Below are 22024 nucleotides of genomic sequence, written 5' to 3' on the forward strand. Positions count from 1 at the left end.
TATTTGCACTATTAACTCTAAAGATATTTTAGAGATTTTTATTGTATCTCTTCCAAAATTCAGCTGCCTGCTCCTTTCTTCTTAAGTACCCCACACATGTTTGTTCTTTTTTTTCTCTACCCTCCTGAATCTTAAGTGCTTCTTGTGCTACCTAAAACTGCACTTTGAATACTTAAAGAGGTAGAAGGACATGTCTTTTGAGTATTTCTTGGTTCCCTGCCCTCAAATAACCAAAACGCATTCTGAGAAAAATACATTTTTTGTGATGTAGGGCTGCCTTCGCTGAAAACATATGACTATTTCCATTATCTGCTTTTTGACAAAACATTTTTGGGTGTTTGTGGTGACTGCATAATCTTAACGGGATGACATTTCAACTGTTTACCATTTTTTCCTATGAATTAAATCAGTATGAGTTAAGCAGTTCGTTCTTATTGGAGATATGTATTAAATTATAAAGATAACGAAATAAAACCCTTTAGCCTGTGAACCACTTTTCAGAATATTTGCTGTATTAGGTACCATACAAGGAGAGGCCTGTAGTCACACTACCTTTATGAGTAACTTACATAGGTTAATTAATAATGAGGGCCCATGCCTTAACTCTTAACCAACACATCCCTGAATAGCTTGTCATTTGTACACACCATGATTTATGGGCCAGACCCTCTTCCTCAAAGACTTAATTATAGGAAGAAGTGACTTAAGGGTTAGTGGAGGGGGTAACAAGATGTTGGTTAGGATGAATAGGGCAAATTCTAGCTCTTATTTCCCCATAGTGAAGACTGCCTCTGACCTTGTAGGGTTGTTCATCAACCTTTTGCCTCTCTTTTGCCTTACCTTCCCTCACCTCCCTACCATCCACTCTCATATACATGTTCTCTATTGACAGCAGTTTAGAGTATCAATTTGTACTGAAGGGTACATTTGCCTATTTTATAATTAGGTGTACTGAAGAGTGAAGCTTTTTTCCTAGTATGAGTAGTACCTATATGTGAATGGAAAGGATGTTATATATGAATATGGAATTTCAGTTATTCTGTCTAGTCATGCCTATAAGTCATCAGAATGCTTTGGAAATACCAACATTTTAGCAACTAGCAGGTGAATCAAGTGAAATAAACATTCCAGTAAAAATATAAATCATTGGATTGAGATTCACTCACATAAAGGAACTATGGTTATCCTAAAAATGTGCACTTGCTAGACCATATTATGTTTGTCCATTTGTGTATATTTGATATGGGTGGTACAGCAGTGGTAAAAATTGGTTATAATATTTCTAGTCATAAAGCCTACAAACAACACACTGCATTTATAAATAAGCAAAATTAGAATCCATTGCAGTTCATGTGTTCCAAATTTTAGTTCAGGATATATAAATATAATGCACTCAGATAGTAACATAATTGATACTTCTTTAGATGCCATGTATCTTTTTGATAAAATTTCTATTAGTTGAGTTCCATACATTCTTTTAGTTGTCCTTGAAGAACAATTTAAATGACTTATTTGTGGTCCCATTTTGAAACACATTTGTGGTATTTTGTTACTATTCTGTTCTGTTATACACTGATGCCTCCCCATATCATGGTTCCTGTTTCCATGCTTCTAGACTATATTATCAGTGAGAATTTTACATTTTTTAAACCCTTGACAGAATCTCCATGAAATGATTGGACCATTCTGTTTATATTGATGATAATGCAAAAGTACTTTAATGCTTTAGCTCAGGTGTCCTAAGGGCCATAAAATGAGAATCTTTCTAGCAGTGTTCTTTGAACTATATTTTAGTATATTCTCTATGTTTTCAATTTATTCCTGTCCTTTTCCTCTCTGCTCCTTTTTAGAAGATCATATATTTTTTACTATCTGTTGAATGGTTCTATGTTGCCTATTTTATTTCATTTTTTTTAAAGCAAGTGGGGTTAAGTAACTTGCTCAGGGTTACACGGCTATGCCTATTTTATTTTAATTAAAATTAAACCTTTAATTTTTAAAGCAGATTAATGGAATTATGTATTTTACTTTAAAAACTAATTTATGTTGCTTTTTACTTTGTTTTCGATTTTTTGAAAGTTATTGACCATTAGTAGAAAAAAAATCATTTGCCACAGAACTGAAACTTTTTTTGGTAATAACATTTGGTTTGTCTGGTAATGTTCCTTGAAATATATTGGTAAATGCCAGCACTTTTGAGTAAATATAAGGCATGCTCATACTGATTATGATTTATATCTATGTGATTTTTAGAAAATGAGTAGCATTTTTCATCATGAGCCTCTAAATATCTGACCTCTAAACTAACAAGTTTGGAGAAGGAACACAGTCTAATGAAAAGAATTCAGGATTTCAAGTCACAGGACTGAGTTTGCTTTGCTTCCTTGTAGTTCTGTAATCATGTGCTTGTCACTCAGCTGTACTGGAACTCAGTTTTTCCATCTGTAAAATGTAGGACTAGATGATTTCTAAAGGAAGTCCCCATCAGCTCTGAATCTGTGGGCCTATGATCTTATGATGTCAGTTTTGGATTTCCTATGTCTTGGTGGTTTGTTTATGAAGATTTTTTTTTTTGTACCTTACACCAGCATTAAAAATGTAGTCACCTCTACTTACATTCTATATCAGACAATAGTAGCATTTTTTTAATAACATCATTAAATGTTTTCATTTTGTTATATATCATGTGAAGGAAATAAAGGGAAATTGTAGGCTAGGCAGGCAGTGACTCTACATGCTCTCTCAATCCAAAAACAATTTTTAAAGCACTTAGCGAATACCTGCTTTGTGCCAAGCACTCTGGGGCCATCAAAGGAGTGGGAGTGAGACGTAATCCCCCAGAGTAGCCAAGTTCTGTCTCTGGTCACTCCTTATCTTCCCAGCTCTTTGGCCTTTCAGAGCACTTTTGCTACCAGTTTGTGGTGGAGGTGGAGGGATGAGGGTAGTGGGTAGTGGGGAAGAATATGTTCAAAGGCAGGTGCATTGACAAACTCTGGTGGTTGGTGGCAGAACGGTGACTTGCTGAGCCGCGTGCCCTAACATACCACCTTCCTACCTGAATGGTGCATCTTGCCAGCGTAAGCCTTATATTATAAATAAGGTTAGAAATATTGAAAAAGTATTAGAGATAAGTGTGTAGACTCCCTGTATAAAGTGTGACACTGAGGGAAGGAGAGAAATTGGGTGTGGAGCTAGAAGGGAAATTAGGCTCGAGGGAAGTTTTTCAGGGCAGGTGACACCTAGACATGTTTGTAAGTAGAGAAAAATCTTATTTAGAAAACTTTTTTCTTTTTTCTCATTTCTAAACTGTTGTTCAGAAGTGTTTTCCTCATCACATCATGGATAGGACTCTGGGTTTTTTAAAATTATGTCTGGAGAGTACAAACTCAAAGATCTACCAAGGTGGAAAGGTTTTGAATGAGAGCTGGGTGAAGGAATGATGTCTGTGCAAGAATTAGCCTAGACAGATTTAGAGGTTAACCACTGAGTAATGAATTTATTTTGACCATAGTAACTCATGAAACAATTTACTAAGGCCCAGAGACAGTTGCAGCCTTTGTCAGTGGGAGTACTCACACAAATGAAATCAGAGCTTCTTGAAGTAAGTAAATTGTAAGCAGGAATCATGTTCTATTTAACTTTGTACCTCTCTCAGTGCCTGACTTAGTGCTTTGTACATAATAGTAATGCAAAAAGATTTTTAAATTTGAAACTAATGATGTAAAACTTGTTCAGCTGCTGCCATTGTCAGACTTGAATGAAAATTTATAATTTAAAATATCTTTCCCTTTTAGGATGTGCAGCATGTGTGACTCTGCCAATGAGTTTATATAACTTTTTCAAGTAAGTTTTTAAAAAATATATAAATTGAGGGGAAAGGAATTTTAAGATTATTGGTATAGTTCTACTTAAATAAATTCATTTTTACTATCCTTTTCTTTGAGAAGAGGAAGCTTGACATGATGAATAGAAGGATGACCTTGGAGTCAGGAAGACCTAGGTTCAAGACCTGTTTCTGATACCTACTTGCTGTGTGACCCAGAACAAGTCATTTAAAACCTGTCAGAGGCCTAGGTAACTGTCTTGCTGTAGGAGAATAGTATAAGACTAGAAGGTATAGAGAAGGTGCTGATCTGCATTGGTAAAATAAGTTCCTAACCAGAAACACTTAGCAACTAAATCACAATGTAGTTAAAATGATTTTTTTTTTCCTTCTTGGGACTTATAACCATTTTGAAAAGCACATGAGAACTATATCTTGACTGAAGTCCTAAAAATATCTTGGGAAAAAAGAAAGAGGACGTGATTTCTCCCTAACTTTTTATAAATCTTGCCCTAGTGCTTTTTAAGAGGCTTATGACAGTGCTGAAAATTATTTTATAAAATCATGCAGCTGGAATGGACCTTTAGAGGTCATTTAGTCTTTCCTTATCACTTGATAGATGGAGAGTGCACTGAGGCTTAGTACTAGAGTCAGTATTAAGCTCCTCTAATTCTCCTCTTGCCTTTTATCCAAAATTTTTATTTATTTGATGGTATTCTCATTATTAGTCTTGGATCAGACTAAAACTTTAAAGAGGAATCATTTGCAACATTGCTCTGACCTGTTGATTTTTCTTGGCAAATTTGGGCATACCTACAAGGTGATGCCCGGGCCTCTGAAAGGTTCGGTGACTGCTTTGTTACCATAATGGGTTTAAGATGGAAGATTGCTAGCTTTGGGCCACTCCAAAAGAGCTTATTTCTGTAGAGAAATGAGAGGAATTGTGGATTTGGAATATGATCTGATCCTTCTCTGATGCTCACTATTTTTGTGACCATGGGCAAGTCATTTAATTTTTCTGGGCTTTGGGTGACCTTATTTGTAAACTAAAGAAGGTTGAACTAGTTGATATCATCCAGCTCTAAATCCTGTGATTCAGTTTACTGGTGGGAGAGTGATATATGGGTTAGGAAGGGGAAAGGGGGAAAGAAAGTTTGTTTTGTCATGCCAGTTAAGTTTTTGTGAGGCTTTGATATCTTCCTGCAGGTTAGAAGATGCTGAGGGTGTAGACTTCAAAGAAGTTTCAAGACAAAGACTACCTTCTAGTTCTTCCTTTATAGCTTAGATAGTGAAGAGATAGAAATAGATGCCTTATAGACATCTTAGAACTTCATGCAACTTTAGAAATCATCTAATCTACCTCCCAGATGGATTTCCAAAATGCAGAAAAATTGTATGACTTCCCCAAGGATGTTGCATTCCCCAAGATTGTTACCTAAGTAATGTTAGTGCCACAGGCTGGACTAAAATCCAAGTCTTCTGGTTCTCAGTCCAATGCTTTTTCTTCTCTACATTTTTTGTACCATAATGACCAAATTTTAGAACTTTAAGATTAAAAACTGAAGAAATATTCTCAACTTTCTTCATATCAGATGTTGACACTTTGCCTGTATGGAACCAGGCCTTGATGTGAAATATTTTTTTTTTGGTCTTTAACTTCAGACAAATGTTGCCACATTAGTAAATGCCTTTAGAGGACCCCTCATAAAAATACTTTGCCATCTTTGGTAGCGGAATTCTACTTACCAGTCTTGGAGAAATTTTTTGGGTTGGTTTGGTTGTGTCTCTGGGTTGTGCATGTTCATAATCCTTCCAGTCTACTGAAGCATTTAGCTTTGGAGGCATGGCTTTAAACATGATACTATCCATGCCAAATGTTTACTGAACCACTAGTAGTTGTAACTAAAGGAGAAATTTCTTTTCAAAAACAATTGAAGGATGGTTTTTCTTTGTCATGTTTAGTCTTTATTATTTGATAAAGGATTATAGGATCATAGATTTAGAGCTGGAAGGAACTTTGGACAACCTACTCCAAACTACAAGCCTCACATTGTGCCCTACAGTCACATAGGAGGTAAGGAGCAGAGGCAGAATTTGGACCTAGGTCCTCTGACTCCAAATGCAGTTCCCTTTCTATTGTGTTGCTTCTTGATCAAGACTCTCCAATGAAAGCACTGCCCATTTAGCCTACTTCTTAGCTTGCTGTTTGCTTGCTATATTTTTTCAAATCTTAGGTGAAAAGGGTATGCCTGATTTAAACAGTCGATCAATTGGAAGAAAGTTTGATCTTTAATTTGGCACAAAGGTCTCTTTTTTCTATGATTCAACAGGTTAATAGAATGGTATATTTTTTTAATTCTCTCTCCTCAGAGTTGGTTATTAACTAGAACCTTTATTTCCTATTTTTCATAAAAATGCCTGAACAACACTTTAAAAGTTTGCAAAACTCTTTCTCTCTTTTTCCCTCTCCCTCTCTCTCTCTGTTTCCTCTCTCCCTCGCCTTCTCTCTCTCTCCCTCCCTCCCCCCCCCCCCCCCCCCCCCCCCCCCCTTCCCCTCTCCCCCCCCCCCCCCCCCTCTCTCTCCCCCTATCCTTTCCTTTCCCCCCCCATGTACATACACACATAAAATCTCATTTGATCCTCAGATCTATGATATAGCTGCTATTTTATAAAAGGAAATTGAGGCTCTCAGAGAAGCTAAAGCAGCTTGTCCAGAGTCACATAGCAAGTACATCTCTAAGAGAGGACTAGAACACAGGTCTTCCAGCATGGTATCCACTATATGTTCTGCTTCCTTTACATAGTATTCTATATGTGGAAAGTGAACATGTTTATAGAACTCCTTAAAGTTTTGGGAATTGTATTTCTTTTGTATTAATCTATCAAACTATTAACTGTTGACTCATGCCTACTTTTTCATCTCTAAAATCATTTTTGAGTTGTAGCCAAGAAGGGATGTCCTTTAGTGAAAATTTGAGAAGGGACCCATGTGCTTTTTTATCATAGCAGATATTTCTTCAAAGGGATAAAAGAATATAATATCCTGCTGTATTTGTTTAATTTTTTTAATCATTTAGTTTGGTAGAACAAGATGAAGGCTTTATTTGAAAAAGGTGCTTCTCATGAGTACATTAAAATTACATAAGAACTTGCAATAGTTATGACCAAGGGAAGAATTTTGCTCAAAATCTTTTGAATATTAACAACAAAGGAAGTCTAAAATAGAGATACTTATTTATTAATCATTATTTTCTAGTGTCTTAGAAGGTATCCTTTGCAAAATCCACAATAGGGAATCTACCAATGGTGACATTTTCCCAAATGCTCCTAATTGTTTTTTATCTAGGAATACTGTAGTTGTCTTAATGAAATCTGTAGCAATGCAAAAGAGATTAGTCTCATAATCATAAATAATATTCCAGAGAAATAGTGGATAAAAAACACATTGTCTAGACCAACAGTTCTCAAACTTTTTGGCCTTAAAGTCCCTTTACACTCTTAAAATTTATTGAGGACCCACCCAACGAGTTTTGGTTTATGTGAGCTATATCTATTGATACTTATCATATTATAAACTAAAACCTCTTAGTAATATTATGAAAATTGTTTACCTTCATGAACCCCCTGAAGGAGTCTCAGAAAATGCCATGGGTTCCTGGAGACTACACTTTGAGAATTGTTGGCCTAGCTCTAGACTATTACATGTAACTTAACAGGCAGTCCATTGAGATAATATGTTTGTATTCACATTTTGGATAGGTGCTATAGGTGGACAATGACATGGGCCCAGAATCGAGGTGGAATATATTTGGGAAACTTTAAAATGTTTTTTAGTTATTCCTGACAGTTTATTGCAAAAATCCATCTTTTTAACATGATCATTTCCCCTGAAGTGTTATACAGTTGTAATTCATGGGACAGTACAATGTTGTAACCATCAAAATGATAACTAATGGGAAGATGTCTAGTGGCTGTGGGGGCTTGTAACTGCTGTGAGTCATGATTTGTACAAGTGAAGTGTCATGAGGCCTTATTGAACACATATGTGACTTAAAAAGGAAGTGGGCCAGGCAGAGAGCGATAATGAGAGAAAACATGTGGACAGGCCTGTGTGTGATAATTGATGTTTCTAAGATACTGCAAAAATTGGAGGGCAGCCTCCAGTGTGTTTGGGTTCTCTGGAGAAAATAGGGAAAGATATAGACAAAAATTACATAGGTTGAGGTTGTAGAGGAAACACCTATTTTGATCTCTTATTAGAGATCTACTGAGGTCAAAGGAGTGCCCAGCTTGTCTACCATCCCTTGCCTGACTGAGGGACTCTACCAGGTACAGTAGAAATCTGGAGTTCTGGGGGGTGGAATATCCTTGGAAGGGCAGATCTTCATGTGTTGTTATGTTTTATGATTTCTTATCCTGTACTGTTTGCTACAACCTTATTCTTATTGAATGTTTGAATGAAAATATTTAAAATTACTACTTTATTCAGGACTTTTTTTTTACATTACTGTTACTATAACACTTTCATTCCTAATACTTCCACCGTGATTTTAGTTCTCTTCTCTCCTAGATTATTTCAGTAGTCCCCAGTGGCATGCTAACTGGTTTCCTTTCTTTCAATCTAACCCTCCTTGCCCCAGCCAGTCATTTTTCCTACTATAACGTGGCTATCTTTCTAAAGCATGGTTCTGACTGTGGTACTCCGTTTTTTTTTAAAAACATCTAATAGTTCACCATTGCCTGTTAGAGTTCAGACTCTTTAACCTGGCATTCAGAGCCTTCCCCAGTATGGTCCAGATCTTTCCTTCTCACTTTATTTCTTACTATAACCTTAAACCTATGTTACACTCTAGCCAAACTGGATAGCTTGTAGTTCCTTGAATAGACTTTGCTCCCTTCTCCTTCTGTGTCCTGGTTTCTTCTGTTACTTCCCTTTGTTTAGAAAGCCATTGCTCCAACTTCCTTTCAAGATCATGGGATGATCGTAGAAATAGGTTTGGAAGGAAATGTTTAAGACCATCTGGTCTAAACCTCTACCTATTCCTTAAGCTCAAATGCTGCCTCCTTCTTGTAGTCTTTCCTTATCATTCTAATTCAGAATTGTTTCTCCTGTACATCCTAGAAACACTTTGTAGCTCTTTAATTTAAAAACAAAACAAAAAAAGAAGCTGGACCATTGTGTTCATCTGTGTAAGAAACTCTTATTGTAGAATCTCCCTTCAGAGATGCAGATTAGCAACTTGCTTAGAAATTTTTAGTTGTGGAGATTTGCCTGGGGATTCTGAAAGGTTAAATGATTTCCCCATGGTCTTACAGCTATTATGTATCTGAAGCAAGACTTGAGAAAAACCACCTTTATGATTGAAGGCCATGCCCCTTTTCACTGCACCATGTTCTCTTTACCAGTACTTGTCAAATTTCTTTGTATATATCTCATTTTCTTTGCTAAATTAATTGAATTCAGAGATTTCTATCTTCATCCTTGCATCTTGTATATCTTATTACAGTGCTTTGCATATATAGACATTTAATAGATTTTTTCATTAATACAGTAGAAAGAACATTGAACTAGGGGTCAGAAGATACCTTATGTGCTAATCTTTGGCTGCTACTTACTAGCTCTGTGGCCATAGCCAAAGCACTTGAAACTTTCTGCCCCTCTTTTCATTTAAGTGGAGGTAAGAGTTGTTGCAGATGAAATAGGATGTTTGGGAAAGCACTTGGAAAACTGTCAAGTGTTATACAAATATAAGGTAATGGATGATATTTGTTGAATGGATAAATTAGTTTGTAATAATGTTTTTTGATTTCTAGGGCCTACAGAACTAACACCTTGAAGCACAGTTCCATCTATGAAACAATGCTGCCCTTTATTTCTCCATGTTTGCTTTTCATTCTGAGTACAAGTTGGGTTCTCTGGTCACCATCAGATATTTTAGAGAAACATCCCAGACTCTTCTACTACATGGTTGGAACAGCTTTTGCCAATATCACAGTGAGAATTTATTCTTTATCTAAATCATGGTAACATAAGAGGAATATTAGGATTTGATATCAACTATAGAAAGTAGCTAGTAAAGGAGTAAATAGATATTTAAGAAAAAAACCTTTTGATTTTAGAACTTCTTGGTCATCTAGAACAAAATGAAAATTTCTTCATTTTTACAGGCATTTGAAACCAAGAGTTAGAATAAATGGGGACTAGAACAAAATTTTGAGAGTTTTTCTTCTGGTATTTCTCCTTAACCATTTACAGAACAACATTCAAGTCCTTACTAGATTAACGTTATTAATGCTGTGTTCCAACATTCCACAGGCTCCTGGTGGTGTAAAGGAAAGAGTGCTGATTTGGAGTCAGAAAGACCCTAATTCAAATCCTGTTTCAGACACTTAGTGACTGTGTGACCTGCCAGACAAATCATCCAAATCTATTAAAAGAGAATAATAGCTCCTACCTCATAGGGTCATTGTGAGCATCAAATGAGATAACATATAAAATGTTTTACAGACCTGGAAATTATAGTAAATATTAGGTATTAGCTAATGTTATTGAATATTAACTAATCTGTTCATGCTTAATTATGAAGCCTTTGGTTTGAAGTTGTCACAACTTTTGTTGTGTAGAATTATTTGTAGATTATTGTGGTAGAATTTTATTTGTGTTCATGTTTATACCCTATTCTAGCTATAGGTTAAAAATTCATTTTAACGTATGATTATAGACAAGTATTTCAGCAGATACAATTGTATTCGTTTATTGATACAGTTGCAACAGATGCTTTCTTTGTTTGCTCTGTATGTTAATAGAAAAGCCCTAAAATAAAGTACATGATATTATGCGTTTTGGGTTCTTTTTAGTGAGAAAGACTTGAGAAATGAGTTGAGCTTTTTACCAGTCTTCCACTTCTCTTTCTTATTATCTTCATGAAAACATATTTCCCTGAGCCCCCTGTTATGCCTTCCTTTTCTTACCAGAAAATACTCCCCAACTTAATGGAAAAAAATGGAATAAAAATTGAACATTCACCAAAATTTAGCATGTACTTGGTTACAAAGAAACCCAGGATAAATTTTTAAAAGACAAATTTTATATTAATAGATAATGATGTGATACAATTATAAATAATAAAATATATTTGAAGCATATAATTATATGAAAAACTAAAAATTATTTGTTTAGAAGAAATTATAAAAATAACAGATTATCTAGCAGAGAGCAAAAACATAACAAATACTGCAAAAAGATTTGAGATGTAACAGAAGCAGTTTTCATAGGTACAGTTATAACCCTGATTTATATTAATGAGAGGAAAAAGAGTCAGCATTTAAAGTGATTAGAAAAGGGACAAAGTAACACACTAGAGAAGAATAGAATAAGGGAAATAATTGCAATCAAATCAGACATGAACAAATTAAAATCAAGAATAATGAAGTGATAAAAGAGAAGATTGTTGATTTTTTTTTAAAATGACAATAACATTGGCAAGCCATTAACAAATTTTATTTTTAAAGGTTCTGGGAAAATCAGATACTACAATTGATAAAAAAAAAAAGGGCAAATCATATTAAATGTCAAAGAATTTTTAAAAATTACATAGAATTGCTATAAATATGTGTTAAAAATAAGAAAATTAAAATAAATGGTTAAATATCTGTAGGAAAATTCTTTGTTATTTTGAGTTAAAATCTGTCTCCTTAGAGCTGCCACTTAGTTTTATCTTCTGGAGCAGCGCAGACTAAGCCATAGCATGTTAGTACTAGAAGGAAGCTTAGAGATCATTAATATGACTCATTAAGGAAAAGTTTGACTTGATCCAAGTTCCATTTCCTCAAACTCTTAACCATTTGGAATATACATCATCTATAGAATTCATCCACTGTATCTGCTTCCTCTCGAGAGACGTAAGAATTATGGATATGAAATGAAATGTATACTTAAGACATTGTTGCTGTATCAGTTGTAGGGGGTTGGGTTTGGGGGTTTTCTTTGGTTTGTTTCAAGGAAAGTTTCAGTGGTGAAGGGCTATGAAAAAATAACTGGAACAACAAAACAAAGCAACCATAAAACTGGTGAATGTCAGACTATTCTGGGGAAAATACATTTTTCCCTTTTTAGATACTAGATAATATAAAAATGAATGTTCAGATAATATCCATATTTTAGTGATTAGCATTGGAAGTACACGTCTGATTGAATTGTTTTTCTCCTCCCTTTTAAGTGTCGCCTTATCGTGTGTCAGATGAGCAACACAAGATGCCAGACTTTGAATTTGCTGCTGGTGCCACTGGCCCTTGTCGTTCTTTTGGTGTACTTACAATTACCTCCTCATGTGGAACCCATTCTTCTGTACTTACTAAGCATTATTATTACTTTGGCACATGTCCATTATGGAATACAAGTGGTGAGTGATCTTTTGGAAGATTTGGTTGTACTTTAAAAAAAAATTATTTAGAAGAAGAAAATACACATAGAGGTACATATGAGCAAATAGAGAGGTACAATAAGGTCTCATCTGAAATTCTTTAAATGTCAGGCCAGTTAGCTCTATCTTTCATTAACATCCTACTTTGTTATATGGAAGTAACTGTTGAAAGCTGTGCCTTTAGTTCACATGCAGCCCTGCCACCCTGAATTAACTCTGAGGATGGTCTTGGCATCAGAATGCATGTCCATTGACCATAGACTTAGCCCAGTGAAAGCTGGAGCTGCTTCTCACTCACTTGGTGACAGCATGATTGATATTTAAGCCATAGTCACTCTCATAGAACATCTGCTAAGTCATAAAAGAGAATCTGCAGTTGTTGGCTTGTGTTACTGACACTGACAAAATATCAATCCTTGAAGTATTTAGTTGTCATAGCAACTGGAATTGATTTTTTTTTAGAGTTACATCAAAAATTCTCATGAGGAAATAGTACTTCTGATTTTCAGTAGAAATATTGCTGGAAAATGTAGAGGCATCTCTCTTTTTTTTCTTGCCTTTTCTGTTTTCAAGCGCTGCTATAAACAAGTATTAAAGCAGAAATGTTACCTGCCTTTCTCTTCTTTGAGTGAAGTTTCAAGCTAACGGGCACATTTGTTGGAGAGTACATTGTCTTTTAGTTATCAGAGAATTCTTACAACCCTGTGGATCTTCCAGTGATCCTTTCCCTATTGTCCATTCTTACTGGTCTTTAGTACCTTCTGCAAGGGGCATTTCCCAGGTTCTTCTCCACCCCACCCCCCACATCTCACTCCTACATTGCCTTCTCTTGGAGATTACCTCTGTTATACTATATATGTATTTTACATGTACACAGATGTTTTTCATGTTTTTTCTTTTAAAATGTGAGCTTCTTGAGGGTAGGGACTCCATTTTTATTTTATTTTTTTATATCCCCTTTGTCCAACAAAAGGCCAGGCACACAATAAGTAGTTAATAAATTCTTGTTGACTGGTTTCATTTCAAGATTTCTTGTAAAGTGTGATTTCACTGGAATCATTGTGATGTTAAAAAAAAACTTTGATTTAGAGCTTCAGTTTAATAACTGACTTTTCAGGGAAAATTCTCAAGTTCATGTGTTGAGTTTAGCAAAACACTAGTGTTAAAGGTACTGTGAAATACTATGTATGTTCTTCAGTGAAGAAGTAAAATAAATCAATTTATAAAAGAGGCTAATTATGGGGTGATTGTATTCACAGTGTAGTAATCCTAATTAGCTTTTTGAAACTATCTTTCACTTGAAGTTGCACAAATATATTAATGTTTTTATAAGGAATTACTATAAATCTGACTGAAATGTAACTTAGGGCCTAAATGTTTACAGTAGATAAGTTTTAAAAACCATTTTCAGTTTTCAAGTAGATCAGTACTTAATTGAACAGCCACATGATACACTGGGCCTGGTGTAAGGAGGAGTGTGTGTGTTTGTGTGTTTGTGTGTTTCTCTATACCTATACATAGACATACATATACATATATACATATATAATTATTTAAAACTTCAGTTCCCTTATTTAATGATTGACATAGAAATAAATTGTTGCCTACTTATCAGTGGTTCTTAAAATTATATGGTCTGTTTGTCTATAAAAATTCTTGGAGCTGTCCCTAGACCATTTTTTAAGGGTTAGAGATGGTCACTTAAGTGTATTATAGGAAATAGAGTATTCTCTACTTTCCTTAGGTCAGTCTACTCCTCCAATTTGGGTCAGGGGATTTTATAGAATGAATTTTAGCCTGGGTTCTCATCTTGTAGACTTGGGAGCAAACTAAGCTACTACCTGACCATGCAGGAATACAATGACGAGGCTGATAAGGTGTTCCTGTGGAATTACAGTGGTAAATACAAAGTCAGATGCCCTTTGTGGAGTGCTAGTAGTATTTACTACTGTAATTCTGTAGAAATTCCTTCTCAACCTCATCATTGTATTTCTGCTTGGCTAATTAATAGTTTGGCTCTTATTACCACTTCTAATTTCTACTGAAAAGGTGGGGAGCAGTATGCAAGTTAAGACCTAAGAGAATAATTGTGTAACTTAAAACTAGGTTCAAGTCCAGGTGTCTTTCAAGACCTTTGATAATTGAAGAAAGGTGCAATTCATATCTTCAGAGGAAAGATTCTTTGTAACTTTTTTTTTTTAATTGAGCAATCAGGGTTAAGTAACTTGCTCAAGGTTACACGGCCAGTTATTTCTGGGTGTGGTGCTGAGTGTCTGAGCCCGGGATTCGATCTCCAGGTCGTCCCAACACTGGAGCCGGTGCTCTTACTCGCTGAGCCACCTGGCCGCCCCTAAGCAATTGGGGTTGAGTAACTTGCTCAAGGTTACACGGCCAGGTGTTTCTGGGTGGTTGCTAAGTGTCTGAGCCCGGGATTCGATCTCCAGGTCTATCTCAACACTGGAGCCGGTGCTCTTACTTGCTGTGCTATGCTACCTGGCCGCCCCTCTTTGTAACTTTTTAGAAATAAAGTACTTAGTTGTCAGTGTCTCATATAATTATGATTTTTTTTCCCACAGGTAAACCAGTTGAGTAACCACTTTAAGATTCTGCCCTTTTCATTAAGAAAACCAAGTTCAGATTGACTAGAAGTGGAAGAAGAGAAAATTGGCCTGCAGTCTACAGAAGTACTGTAAATAAGATGCTTGTAAATACTCCAACCATCACCATAGAACTAAACTTACCCATTTGACAGAAATGGGGACTAAACGTATGTGGTACATGGATGACAGGGATGAAGCATATGTAATCTGGACTCCTGTAATTCCTGTCCATCTCACTCCCATTTATCATCATATATGTATTTTGTAGGGGAGGGGAGAACCAGATGACCTTTTTGGTTAAACAGTATACATTAGACCAGCATAATGTTCCAAGTGATTTCAACTTCATAAGGCCATGCTTTTTTGGTTCATACAGGTTATGTTTTTGTCTTGATCTGATTTTAAAATAGAGAAACTGGTTTAGGAACACTGACAGCATTCATAAGAACACAATGTGTTTTCATATTCAGTGATTTGTTAATAGGTCTTACCTATATCTGTGGAAACTATCAATATCCTATTTCTACCTACGAAGGGAGAGATAAGCCACAAAAGCAATTCACCTTCAACAGAAGATGCCAAATTACCACAGAAGAATCTAACCCTAAGTCACTTTTATAACTGCCAAATACTGGCATCTCATTTCCATGGAAATGCCTTTGTCTTCACATGCTGAGAGATCTGACATGAATTTGGTTGCCTGATATCCTTGCATTCTTTACTCTGGAATAGATGTTGGCAAATGGTTTTACTATTTTTGTTTTATATTAAAGTATTCTGTGGGGGCTCAGAAGTGAATGGGGTTTTAGTTATAAATCATTAGTATGACTTCTTTTGAATTTTTCCCCTCCAATTACAAGTTATTCAAATAGTTTTACAGGATGAGTTCTTGTCAACCACAATTGTAAGAGTAATAATTTATGGATAGTCTCATTCTAGTGGTACAATTACTTTTTGTGAGGAATGTAGATAAAATATCTTTTAAGAGAAAGTTACTTTGGAATTGGGAAGTATATCAATTTTAGGATGTGATTATTCTTCTGAGACCTGTCTTGTAAATTCTAGACCATTCTCGAATTTTTTTTTTTCTCTTTTTTGGGGGGTGAGATGGGGTTAGGGGAGAGTCTGGGAGAGGATAGCAGTGAATTCGGTTTTTTATTTTTCATGCTTACCCAATGTGGAAAAAAAATGACACGTTTGCCTTACCGAGCATACATTCTCCTTACGATAGCTTGTAGTAACTTATAAAGTTTACTTTTGAAAATAAAAAAAATTTCTTCACCTTTATTATAATTAATTGTTTCATAGGTCACATCTTTTTTACAGGTGTGATTATTTTTTACTTTTTTATCCTTTAATTTTATCATATTTTAGTTTGGTGGTGGTGAGAGTTACATGCTGATTTTTCTTTGTTTTTTTTTTTCTTCTGCTCAATGCAGTTTGTGCTTGGATGAAGAGTGTGTCTTAAACCCTTTTTATGGACAGGCTGCACTTGGAGAGAATAAGCACAACCATGTTCATATGTATTTAAACTTGAGAAACCATTATTTATCAATGAATATTTGACCATAAGCTTGGTTGCAGTGTTTTCCTTTTGAGGTTTAAAATCTGCTACTTTGAAAAAATAACTGTGTAGTATTTAATTTTTTTAATTTGTAAATTCTAATCATTGTCACACAGGTTAGAAATGTGAAACCTAGGAGTCAGCTGATGGTTCCTTTAAATTTTAAAAAGTGTGTTTGTGGGATTTATGTATTGTGTATTCTGTGACTTCCTCTGAGTCAAAAGAAATAAGAATGTACATCACAAATAGAAAAATTGATGCAGGCAAATGTTCCTACTAAGTCTGTGTTTTTTAAATGGTTATCATGGGAATTAGAGGAAGTGCCAATTAATTGAATGTAACTTCTAACATTTTTTCTTTTGTTTTGTTCTGTGTCATCTTTGAAATTGAACTGAATATGGTATGAATTTGTAGGGAGGGGGGCGGAGGGGACACCATTCTGCATTTATTACTTTAGTCATTTTATTTTGTTGACTGTATACAGAGGAAGTGGAAATAGAGAATTTAACCTTGTTAGTTTCATATATCAGCATTTGTTGGGGGGAAGTGTTACTTGAAGTTAAACAAAATAATACATTTACTATGAGAAGCAGAGCTGGTGTGTATTTTTTTTAATATGATGAGTTGGTTCAGAAACCCCTTCCATTATTCAGAATACATTGTACAGATTAGCAGTTATTTTCCTTTTTTCATTTAAGGGTCATGGGATGTTTTGGATGTTTTATTTCCAGTGTGTTACATACATTTCTTTTGTACCAAGTGTGAAAATTGTTTTTTGCATTTGCTTTAATGTTTTCTTATAGTGGTAAAGGAGTTCTTTCACAAGTGGTTTTATTGGAATTTGTGAGATGAAAGAAAAAAATTATAAGATGAAAGAGAGACTGGGGTAATTTTACTTTTGGGGAATAGAGTGCATTTGCATGACTCCTTTTCTTTACTTGAGTCAGACATTCCCTTTGGTAGGAACTGTATTTCAAAAGCCCTATTTATTAAGACAATTGAGATGGAATTTACCTACAAATAGAATCTTTTACTCGTATTTCAGATTAACCATCTGAACACTCCCAATGTTTAAGAGACATTTTCAGGTTTGTGGGTTATATTGGATAGACTCAAACTTCCTTTCCCTAAATTTTAAGCAGAGCTGCCTTTTATGGAACCAGTGGTATATTTTTGCATGTTTTCTGGACATTTCAGAGTAGAGTGCCTTAGACTAGCCAGAAATTTTGAGTGAGACAGAATTCATTTTGTTTCTGCTAACTAGGGTAATGTTGACCTGTTGGAAATTTCTTTTCAGACTTATGCTCTATATGACAGACTTCCTTTTGAACTTGTGGAAAACATATGTTAAGGAAGAAGCAGTTCCCTGCACTCGAAACTTTAATATGTATGTCAAGGGGAGTATAGTGGAAAGATGAGAAAAAAATTGAATTACTTTGCTTCTATCTATTTTGCTCAGTATATTACCCTAGTTCTACTTTTTATTTATTATCTCTTTAACATAATAGGGAGGTAAAATGTTCATAACATTTTTTGGTCTCCTTATACTGTTACATTTTCAGGGTTTTACTAAGAGAAATAGGTGCTGGTAGTAATGTGCTGGTGGGTACAAAATACTAATATCTTAGGTATAGCTGAATAGAAGGCTTGCAAATAAAAATATTTTTCTTTGATATTTAATTAAAATTATTTTGTGCGATAGCCTACTTAAGCCCACCATGTATTTTTCCATTGCATTTTTAGTTACCTGCAATTTTGATTCTTTGGAAATTATAGTGTTCCATGATTTGTAGGCTTATTGTAACACAGGGACAATATTGATGTTGAAAAGTTTGGGATAAGTTAAAATGCTGCAAAATTTACCAAATACAATACATTTTGTCTTTCTTCTCTCTAATCAATTCTAGGCCCAGTGCATTGTTTCTTCCAAGAGAAACTTTGTGATGGATTAACTCAATGAACTAACTTTCCAACTAATGCCATTTCAGCAAAATAGTTTCTTCATTGACTTGGTTTTGGTGGGCTGATCTCTTTTGAATGGTTATGGATCTCATTGAGAGGAGGTCCTAATTTTCTTTCTAATTTTATGCCTTTATATGCATTCTTGTGGTTGGTTTAAATTATTTTTCTGTGACTCATTTTCCAGTTTCAATTAATAGTCAAAGTTTTATTTGTTGACTGTGAACATTTGAATTTCTACCATATGCAGAGAGCCCTGTGCTGTCATTTAATGAGGTGAAATGAAGAAATAATAGTCATGCTACCTCCTTAGAAGCTAAAGAGGAGATAGTACCAATCCATTGCCATCTACATACGAAAGTTCCTTTGGTTTTAAAAGAATATTTTGCTTTAATCATAATATCAGGGACCCTGCCTCTTGCTTTCAAAACAGACATAGAGTTAATAATATTTTTGGGAAAATCAGAAAAGAAGCTTACGTTTTGTGAGCCAAAGACCCTACTAGATATTTTAGCTAGAAGCCTCCTCATTACTTTTTCTGTTACCTAACCTCTGTGTCCTCTTATTGAGGCAACACCTAGGACATTGGACATTCTACTTATGGCATTGCTTTGCCACTTCTGAATTGTTCCCTCTTTGGCCAATTGGTAATAGCAGGACCGTTTTTCGTACTTTATAGTTCCTGGCACAATGGTTACAGAGCCAATGGAGGAAACCTGGAGGAAGCTGGAATTTGGCTTGACTTTGGGTACACAGTCAAATAAAAAACTTATGCAGAAGTCTTGAATCACTCTGAGATAGGGCTTTAAACCAACTTTTAACTTGATTTTGGCTCTAGGCTCCAGCACTGTTAGATGGTATAGTAAATAAAGTCCTGGTTTGGAGCCAGGAAGACTGAGTTCAAATCCTGCCTCGGGTGCTAAGTTATATGACTTTGGGTAATTCTCTTCACCTCTAAGTCTGTTTCCTCATCTGTAAAATGGGGATAATAATAGCACCTACCTCACAGGGTTGTTGCAAGGATCAAATGTGATGACATGTAAAGTGCTCTGCATACCTTAAAGCATTCTATAAATACTAGCTATTATTATTGTTGTTGTTATTAGTATTATTATGTGGGAAGTTTCTAAATTTGAGTAAGTAGCTTAGTTCCATCATGTATTGCAGTTGACCTTCATCAAAGCGTCCTGTAAATGAATAGTTTCACTTTATTAACTACCAGACCTGGAACCTACAGGATGAATTTTGATTTGGGTGCTGCATTTGAAACACTTTGACATATGCACTTAAAATGAACCCTTTTAAAAATAAAAAGTGTTGATCAATCTGCGTCACAATCAAATATAATTCTCTATTTTTTTTTTTAAGTGTAATTAAAGTATCTGATTTTCCCTTTTAAATGATGTAATCTATGTGATTTCTCCCCAGTCTTTAGTATTTTACTTTGTCTAGCCTGCAAGTTAATAGGAAGGAGATAAAAGTAGGGTCACATTAAAGTCAAACTAAACACAAATAAAAGATTCAGTTCTGGCTAGGGCTCCCCTATGTGATTCTGTCACTCACAGAGCTGTTTTTAGTACAGCATGATGAACCAGATCTATTTTTCAGGTACAGATTTAACCATGCCTACATGGTTACAAAATGCTAAATTAAAATTAAGCAGCATTAAAGTCATTTCAGGGGTGACTAGCAGGCAAAGATGCTCTGTGTACCTGGGTTTTAGGTTTTGAACTGTGGTAGCTAATCTGGGTGGGGGCATTATATCAAGTTTTAGTTATCAATTAAGGAAAAAAAAGCTATTTGCTCTAGACCTTAAATGCTCACGATTATGGTTTCTTAATTTCTTGCCAAGCATTTTAAAAAATAATAATCTTGACCTAGAACAGATTAAGTTGGTAACTGATACTACTAACCAGGTTTTTAGAGAGTATTTAATTATGCAAATTCTATAGTATAAATCTGTTTCATTTGCTGTATCCAACTAACACCATAATCTCTGTGACTTTTAATAATGTAATCTAACACACTGACATCTTGTGTTTACTTAAAATAATTGTTTGGGCAACGTGCCCTTCAAAGGTGACATTTCATGGGACAATGACCTTGTTCATTTGGAAATGTGCCAAGAAATTGGGATTTGGTGGTAGACCCCCAGTTTCAAACCTGAGTTTTAAAGTTCTTGTATTCACTCATTTTAGCCAAAGACCTGAATAGTTGCCAAGATGTAAACTTCCCTTCAGTTTGGAGGAATAAAGAACAAATGCATTATGCAGCTATGTAAGGAATATTGGATAGATTTTTAGTAAGGTTTTGTGCTATGGAAACAAAAATGGGCTGGAATGATGAACAGATAGATTAATCTTTCTGTAACTGATTCAGGTACCAGGGACTTTCTGCAGGAGTCCCAATTCATAAGTCTTTCTGTCTTTATTTTTTTTAACTCTATGCCTGGAAAAATACATACTGTGAAGAATTAATAGATTTAAAATAACTAAAACTCATTAGAGATGGAAATGAAATTCAAAGAGATGAAAATGGGTATTTTCTCTCTTTAAAATAAAAGATTTTTTTAAAAGGGCATGTTATATAATTGGCCTTGGCCAAGAAGTACTATATCCTGAATAAATACTGTAGCATTAAAAAATATCTAGTTTTATGTGAAGTGTGTGTATTTAACAATTAAATATATGTATATGCAAACAGTTAAATGTATGCACTGTATACATGTGATGTGTATATATACATACACGTTGTATGTGTGTATATATATATCTGTATATGCACATAAGTCAACTCTTGATAGTAATAGCTTAAACTCATTTAAAAATTTCTCTCCTCTTGTTCATATTCTGCTTGTAACAAGGAAACTTGTGATCTGGAGACATAGTCTCTATGACCTCCAATTCAGTTCATCTCGTTGCCTTTTTAAACAAAGTAGAACTCCCTGAGTGATTTTATATGTGTGGGTATGATAGCTAACTAAGAGATAAAGACAGTTATTTTGTCAAACTATAGCTTGGACCTTTATCAGAATGTTGATGGTATCCCTTCTCAGTATGATGTAAGGTACAGGCAGGATTTGGTCAGAGAAAAGATGGAGATAGATCTTTCTGAGATAGGACTTCTCCATGTGACTAATTAGGTAGTTCAGAATGTTGTGAATTTTTAAAATGCCTGACATACCTATTTTTAAAAACATATCCTAAAGACAAACATAAAATGATTTTTGGATTATTTCTATCACTGCTCTTAATTAGCTCAGATAATCAGGAATTGAATTGTATCCATACTCTCTGTCACTAGATTATGAGATTCCCCCCCCCCCCATTGCATCAGGATTCATGTTAATTTTTGCTGCTATGTTGGGAACTCACAATTTGATAGGATTTAATTCAGAACTATTGAGTACTATTACTGGTAAATATTTATTGTAAAAAGAAGTGAAGAATAAATTTTTGAATCCTTTTAATTGTTCTGTCTGTCTTTATTTTTTGGGGGAGGAAAGGTTGGTGAAGGAGAATAAAACCAAAAAACCTGTTATATCAGAACAAGTATTACCAGCTCTAGAGCAAAGGTTCATAATCTTGTAGCTTTGTAAGATAAGACAGAGCATTAAGGTGCTTTACAGAACAAGTCTCATTACTGGTTCTACCAA

General features: G+C 34.9%; 1 protein-coding gene across 3 annotated transcripts in view; it reads left to right on the forward strand.

The window, feature by feature from the left end:
• Positions 1-17002, forward strand: part of SELENOI (selenoprotein I) — a 44948-nt gene extending 27946 nt beyond the window's left edge. The window contains exons 7-10 of one of the 3 annotated variants that reach the window (XM_069072013.1): positions 3795-3843; positions 9638-9818; positions 12043-12225; positions 14823-17002. In XM_069072013.1, the coding sequence (XP_068928114.1) occupies positions 3795-3843; positions 9638-9818; positions 12043-12225; positions 14823-14888 (479 nt within the window). In that variant the 3' untranslated portion in view covers positions 14889-17002. The remainder of the gene's footprint in view (positions 1-3794; positions 3844-9637; positions 9819-12042; positions 12226-14822) is intronic. The other 2 variants (XM_069072015.1, XM_069072014.1) reach the window with 2 other exon arrangements.
• The last annotated feature ends 5022 nt before the right edge of the window (positions 17003-22024 follow it).

The sequence above is a fragment of the Petaurus breviceps genome, unplaced genomic scaffold, assembly GCF_028583685.1.
Source record: "Petaurus breviceps papuanus isolate PSGF00001 unplaced genomic scaffold, PetGlider_PUasm1.0 90845, whole genome shotgun sequence".
In the NCBI taxonomy this organism is placed as follows: domain Eukaryota; kingdom Metazoa; phylum Chordata; class Mammalia; order Diprotodontia; family Petauridae; genus Petaurus; species Petaurus breviceps.